Source organism: Helianthus annuus, chromosome 10, assembly GCF_002127325.2.
Source record: "Helianthus annuus cultivar XRQ/B chromosome 10, HanXRQr2.0-SUNRISE, whole genome shotgun sequence".
NCBI classification, from domain to species: Eukaryota; Viridiplantae; Streptophyta; class Magnoliopsida; order Asterales; family Asteraceae; genus Helianthus; species Helianthus annuus.
Window position 1 is genome coordinate 110,568,113 of NC_035442.2, and position 7,554 is coordinate 110,575,666.

The 7,554-nt window shown below is 31.7% G+C and overlaps 1 protein-coding gene across 1 annotated transcript; it reads left to right on the forward strand.

Moving 5' to 3' along the window:
- Positions 1-2,741: 2,741 nt before the first annotated feature.
- On the forward strand, positions 2,742-4,892 carry LOC110882234 (zinc finger MYM-type protein 1-like). Its single transcript, XM_022130310.2, has 3 exons — positions 2,742-2,760; positions 3,002-3,096; positions 3,285-4,892. The coding sequence occupies exons 1-3, from the start codon at positions 2,742-2,744 to the stop codon at positions 4,890-4,892; spliced, it is 1,722 nt and encodes a 573-aa protein (XP_021986002.2).
- Positions 4,893-7,554: the final 2,662 nt, after the last annotated feature.

A 7,554-nucleotide genomic window follows, 5' to 3' on the forward strand; every position in this document is an offset into this window, starting at 1 on the left:
GTGTTACTAATCATATTGATTTTGAGTCAGCTCGAATTTAAATGAGCTAAGCTCAAGCTTACATGCCTAGCTTGGTTGAGATTCAAGTTGTGTTGTGTTGAGCTAGCTCGTTTAAAATTCGAGCTAACTCTGGCTCGATTCGGCTTGGCATGTAACAACCCTAGTTATAGCATACATAGTGACTGTGATTTATTCATATTTGTGCTAATCATATATGGTGGCAAAGCTTGAGATTTTTGCGGGGTCAGAAGTTATCGGACCTAAAAAATTTCTATACGAAAACTACATACTCTCTACTTAGTGAAAGTTCAAGGGGTCGGCCCCCTCCCGCCCTACTTAAGCTGCGCCACTAACCATATACATATATTGGGTATTTATAAACAAACACCTGATGCAACCTAGTGACTTCCTACACTTTACAAGTTAAAAAACACTTTGTAAAATTACAGGGAGTAACTGAGTAAGACAAAGATATGGATTATAAATAGTTAAATTGTATAATCAGGATGATTAGCTCAAACTTAGGAAGATGCATGCAACTAAGATGGGATCATAATCTTTTTAATGTTTCTTATTATTACAAAAGACATAAATGATCTGTCAATTCATGTTGAAAATTGTGTCATCTCTTCTAATAAATTAATGGACTCCTCACATGAAATATATGCATGTGTAAACGAGTTAACACGTGTGGAGAGTGAAGACAGTGGCGGTGGGGAGGGAGATGACAAAAATGGAATTGGTGTAGGAAACAAGTAGGAAACTTATGAAATCATGTCAAGTAACAGCTTGCACACATTCGACAACCCCATCTCCTTCAATAATCAACTTCATCTTCAACTATTTTTATTGATTCTTATTAATTCTTATATTTATTTATATAAATTGCAGAAAAAAAAAACGTGAATTCAAAATTTGTGATTTAGTCAACACTGGTGTTTGCATAACATGTGAAAGCAAACATAGTGGCGCAAGATAGTCCAACGCGCACTACACACATTTCTTTAAACAAAAATATTTTGAGTGACCAAATAACAGATCTACTTAATAGATTTCTGGTTGTTTTTGTTATTATATTTATTTTTATTATATCATTTATTTTAGAGTAAATTACATGAACTGTTAAGCTGTTATGTTGAAATTTCATAGTCTGTTCTCAACTTCTAAACATTACTCATATGGGTCATACACTCATACTCTTTACTCAACAATCAAGTTTTTTATCCTAGAATTATTAATGAATATTCCCTACCAATATGTGTACGTTTACTTAAAAAAACATCTATTCTACCCCTTCATTAAAAACCATTAAATAAACACAATCCCTAACAACCCTTCATTAGGTGGGATTCCGAGCATTACACGGTGGAGGTGTGAGGGTTTTACCCTCTGGTCACGGGTTCGATCCCGGGCTAGAGCGGTTTTCCCGCACGGGTGAGCTAAGGGGTCGACTACCAGCCGGTCGAAAGCTGGTGTGGGCTGGACCTTAGGGGGGGCCCGGGGGTCGATCCCGGGGGGCGGAGGTACTTCGTCTAGGTGTGTTCCGCTGAGCCATTCAAAAAAAAAAATCATACATGTTAAATAAATGTAATTTTATATAGTTGGTAATAAAAAAATATGTTTTTAAAAACATGTCCATTGCATAGGCTAAATAAAATATAACGTAATCTCATAACATGTACAATCACCAACGTATGTTTTAAAAAAAAATAATAATAATAAACTTTGATTTGACAGTTGTATATTCTGTTAAATTAATTTTAACAAACATAATTTTGAACTTAGTGATATTTTGAGACTTATATAAGCTTTTAAGTTGAAAAAATAAGTTTATTTGAAAATTCATAATTAGTTTTATATTAAATTTATTTGATTAATTATATAATAACTATTAATAATTAAAAAATAAGTATCTATATTAAATATGAGAGAGAAACGGGAAAATCAGAAATATGATAACCTAACGTGATGTGTTGACATGTATTCCTTATAATTTTCGTCATTATATAGTACAGATAATTATATATATACACATATATAGGGTGCGGTTTCTAAGTGAACCTAGTGGTCTTTTATGAACAAAATGAACCATTTTTGACCATTGATTCTTTTGTTGATCTTAACAACTTTAAAATAAAGAATAGAGCATAATTGTAACTTCTTAAATTGTTCTTTCTCCATTTAATTAATTGGTTGATTTCTTTGATCTCTTGTTTTTTCTCTACAATTAACAAATTATGTAATTACATTCTCTATCTTTTTTTTCTATCACCAATCAAGTAATTTAATACTTTTAAAAAATACAACCATTATCAAAATATTTTTCTATCTAGAATACAAAATGTTGTAGAATTAAATTTACATATATGTAAGGCTGTAAACGAACTGAATGTTTAGTGCACAGTTTGTGAACCGTTTGGCAGGAAGTTCGTTTCTATTCGTTCGATTAGCTTAACGAACGAACACGAACAAAAAGCAGAGCCGGCCCAATGGGCTTCCAACCCTAGGCCTAGGCCTAGGGCCACCCAAAATGAAAGGCCTCCAAATTTTTTGATGGTTCTTTGTATACTAGGCCCATTTTCTTTATTTTATACTAAACAATAATAAGAAGCCCAATGAAATAAAGCCTGAATCGTGAATAAAAGGCCCAAAGAAATAAAGGTAAACAATGAAAAGTCGCTTGTAGGTTGGAAAATGGAAAAGTCGCTTGACGAACAGAAACGTCGCACAGAGAGGAAATAATGAACGGCGGCTTTGCAGGTTTGAAAATGGAAATCACGCTGTCTTCGCCCCAATCGTCGCCTCATCATCGATTGCCATTGGTTACAGTTATTAATATCAGTTCTTTATTTGATTTGATATAAATTCTCGATTTGAATTGATATAAGTTCCCTGTCTTCTTGATTTGAATCGTCGATCAGTTCTCGATTTTAATTGACATAAGTTCCTTGTCTTCTTGATTTGAATCGTCGATAGTTCTTGTCTTCTTGATTTGTGGCAGACGTGGTCCCCTGGTTTCTATTCTCGGAACTCGGTGGCATAGAGTCTCAACACTCAGATTCTCGGAACTCGGAAGTCAGTGGCACAGCCGCACAGGTTAGATATCTGATTTTTTTCCTGAATCAAGTTGTTGTTTAGCAGTTTATTCTTCTTTCATAATTTGCTATTTTTCTGAATAAAGTTGTTATTTAGGGAATTAGGGCTTATTATCCATCTCTTAAATAGATTTATATTTTAGCAATGTCAAATTGAATTCGATCTTTTGAATTCGGTCATTCAAAAAGAGAAAAAAACGTAAACAAGAAGCTTTAATCGAATCACAAAAGGGAGCACTTTTAAAATTTTGTACACCTACAACAAGTCAACCTACAAACGATAGTGATACACCTACAAATAATGAACCTACAAACAATAGTGATACACCTACAAATAATGAACCTATAAACGATAGTGATACACCTACAAATAATGAACCTACAAACGACGAAAAACCTACGAATGCTGAATTTAAAACCAATGAAATACATATAAATTTTGTTGATCCAAGTCAATGGAATAATATTAGTATTGATCTAAGAGATATACTCGTAGAAAAAAGTCCGATTAAAATTCATGATTACGATTTTCCACAAGATGAAAACTCAAGAAGCTTTAATACATCTCCCTATATGCGAACATTACCAAATGTTGAAACGCTAGAAAGAAAATGGTTGATTTATTCTATAGATTTAGATAGAGCGTTTTGTTTTTGTTGTAAATTATTTAACGTGAATCAATGTACTAGTAGCTTAGCTAAAGAAGGTAATAACGATTGGAAAAATATTAGTAGTAAATTAAAAGAACATGAAAAAAGTAAAGTACATATTAACAATATGAGAACATGGATGGAATTAGAGATAAGATTGACGAAAAATAAGACAATCGATAAACAAAATCAAAATCAAATAAATAAAGAAAAAGAACATTGGAGAAATGTGCTTAAAAGAATTATTGCCCTTGTAAAGAGTCTTGGTACACATAATTTAGCATTTCATGGGACAAATGAACAATTGTATGAAGAAAACAATGGTTTATTTTTAGCCGGTATTGAGATGATTGCAGAATTTGACCCGATAATTCAAGAACATGTTAGACGCATACAAAATAAGGAAATTCATAATCATTATCTTGGACCCAGAATGCAAAATGAACTAATACATTTATTATCAAATGAGGTCAAAACAAAAATTATTAAAAAGGTTAAAGAAGCTAAATATTTTTCAATTATTCTTGATTGCACACCCGATATAAGCCACAAAGAACAAATGTCCATTATCTTACGATGTTTAGATATTTCGCCAACTTCAATAGAAGTTAAAGAATACTTTTTAGAATTTTTAATAGTGAATGATACAACCGGTAAATGTCTTTTTAATTCTATTATTGAGGAACTTAATAGAATAGGACTTAATGTGGATGACATTAGAGGTCAAGGTTATGATAATGGTTCGAATATGAAAGGAAAACATAAGGGAGTACAAAAACGATTGTTAGAAGTTAATCCTAGAGCCTTATATGCTCCATGTGGTTGTCATAGTTCAAATTTAGTTATTTCTGATATGGCTAGCGCTTGTGACAAAGTTCAAGATTTTTTTGGAACCATACAACGTATTTATTCTATTTTTGTGTCATCCACTAAAAGATGGAAAATTTTACAAGATAATATACCTTATTTAACTCTTAAATCATTATCACAAACACGTTGGGAAAGTCGATCAGAAAGTGTTAAAGCAATTAGGTTTCAAGCTCCAAAACTAAGAGATGCATTATTGGATTTGTATCGTGATAGTACCGAGGCTAATGTTAAAAGTGAGGCTAAATCTTTAGTTGAAAATGAGTTGGAAAAAATTTGAATTTTTATTAGCGATGGTTATTTGGTATGAGGTTTTACATGCTATTAATGTAGTTAGTAAAAACTTACAATCAAAAGATATGTGTAGTGATATTGCTATAAAACAACTAGATGGACTTATTATTTATTTTAAAAAGTTTAGGGATGAAGGATTTGAAAATGCTATGATTGAGGCTAAAGAACTTGCTTTAAAGATGGGCATTGAACCTAGTTTTCGTGAAAAACGTGTTATTCGTAGAAATAGAAGATTTGATGAAAATGTTGATAATGAGACTTTGAAAACTCCTATTGATTGTTTTAGAACGGATTACTTTTTATAGATAGTAGATCAAGCTAGTGTTTCACTTGAAAGTAAATTTGCTCAGTTTAAAGAGTTCGAACAAATTTTTGGTTTTTTGTTTGGTATAAAAAAAGTTAAAATCTTTAAATCATAAAGTTTTAAAAGAGAAGTGCAATTATTTGGAAAAGTTTTGGAACTATGATAATTATATTGATATTGATGGTTTAGATTTATTTGAAGAACTAAAAATGCTAAGAGAAATTATACATATAGAATCTGACACACTTACTAATATATTAACTTATATCAAAAACTTTAATTCTTTTCCAAATGCATATATCGTCTATAGAATTGTATTAACCATTCCTGTAACCGTTGCTACCGCAGAACGTAGCTTTTATAAATTAAAACTAATAAAAAATTACTTAAGATCTACAATGTCACAAGAAAGATTAAACGGTTTAGCTATTATGTCAATCGAAAAAAAAAATTTAGAAGAACTTGATTACGATAATTTCATCAAACAATCTGCCTCGGTTAAAGCTAGAAAAGTAGATTTTATTTAAACATATACTATAATTATAGAAAACATATGACTTTCAAAAAAAAAATTTAACTGCGCCAGTTATAAACTTTTTAGTTTATAATTGGCGGTCCCAAGCCCGGATAAAGGAGGAGGGTTTTTGTTACTAAATATGTTGAAAATGATAATTTTGCAAAAGGGCCACCACTTCGTAGTTCGATTAGGGCTACCGAAAACGTAGGAACGGCTCTGACAAAAAGTCATGTTCGGTTAGCTTAGCGAACGAACACGAACACATGTCTCGTTTGTTCAGCTGCATTCATGAACGTTCGGTAATATGTTCGGTTACATTCGTTCATGTTCATTCGTTTACATTCGTTCGTATTCGTTTGATTATATGAAAAAAATAATAAATAATAAACATTTTATCTAAACATATTGAAAACTTGAAATCCTATTTTTTTTCTAAGTTAGCTAAAATTTGGAAATTCTAATACATTTTTTGAGATAATTATGTCTAAGTTAAACTTTCAATAATTATGTCTAAATTAGTTAAGCTTGACTTATCGTTTGGTGGTTGTAGTAGGCTTCTTGTGTTTTGATTTATCATTTGATGGTTGTATTAACTAAATATGTCCAATATTGAAGGATAACAATGTTTCTATTTTTTTATTTTCAAGTTAAATGTTCGTTTACGTTCGTTTTTATTTGCTTGCGTTCGTTTGTGTTCGAGACCCGTGTTCACGAACTGTTCGGTATGCGTTTGTGAACAGTTCGCGAACATGTTAATTTTCTTAACGAACGAACACGAACATGGTCTTGTTCATGTTCGTTCGGTTGGTGTACAGCCCTACATATATGTATTATCAGTACTCACATTTTAGAAACGTATGTACACATAAGTACATTCATAATATATGTACATATGTGTATAATAAATTTCTGAGATGGCTTTCAACATTGTACATACGTGTATAATAAGTTTTTGAGATGACTATTCAACATTGTATATATGTGTACATTAACAAAACGAACCATCATCTTCTTCATTATACACATATGTACATATAATTACATTATCAAAATCATAACATTTTCTTTAATGTACATGTAATATCTTCTTCGTTTCCGAAACCCTAGCCTCGTGTTTTGATGGGGATCATAGTTAAAGTAGATGTAAGAAATTGTTTTATGATCATAGTTAAAGTAGATAATATATAGAATTTATTTGTAATGTATTATGTGTACATACACATACGAAAAGGAAAAAAAATAAATAGAGAAAATAGATATAATTCAAATAGGGAAAGGATCTATTAGTGGCTTGAAGCCACGTTACCAATACCATTCATTTTATTCTTATCAGCAAATTTCAATTTCTGATCGGTAATTTTTTTATTTGATATATGGGGGGGGGGGGGGGGTGTTTACATATCTCACACATGTTCTCCTTTCAAGCACTTGATCAGACCTCTGTCATTGCTAACCAATGTGTATTGGGGAATTGGTTGTAGACGAGATGAAAACCTCACAATTTAATTGTGTTTAAAATACAAACATGTAGCTAAATTTATGCCATAGTGTAACTATATGTTCATAAGAAGTGCTTCCCACTCTTTGAATCAACTACACAACTAAAAGATCAAGTATTGACAAAGTGTACGGTCATGCCAAGGACCAACCGTGGATCAGTCAACAACAAGACCATAATTAATGTCATGGTTGGACCATAAAATCCTTATTCCATAACTTGAGGTCCAAGGATCATGAAAGAAATCATCAATGCGGTATCACTAGAGGTGCAAACGAGCTATTCACGAGCTACTCGAGCTCGGCTCGAAAAAAACTCGAATGAGCCGA

What these genes read in the sequence shown, in the direction of transcription:
- LOC110882234 (XM_022130310.2), top strand. An exon ending in TCAGTGGCACAGCCGCACAG is followed by an intron (nt 3,097 to 3,284) that starts GTTAGATATCTG and finishes TCATTCAAAAAG; the next exon opens with AGAAAAAAACGTAAACAAGA.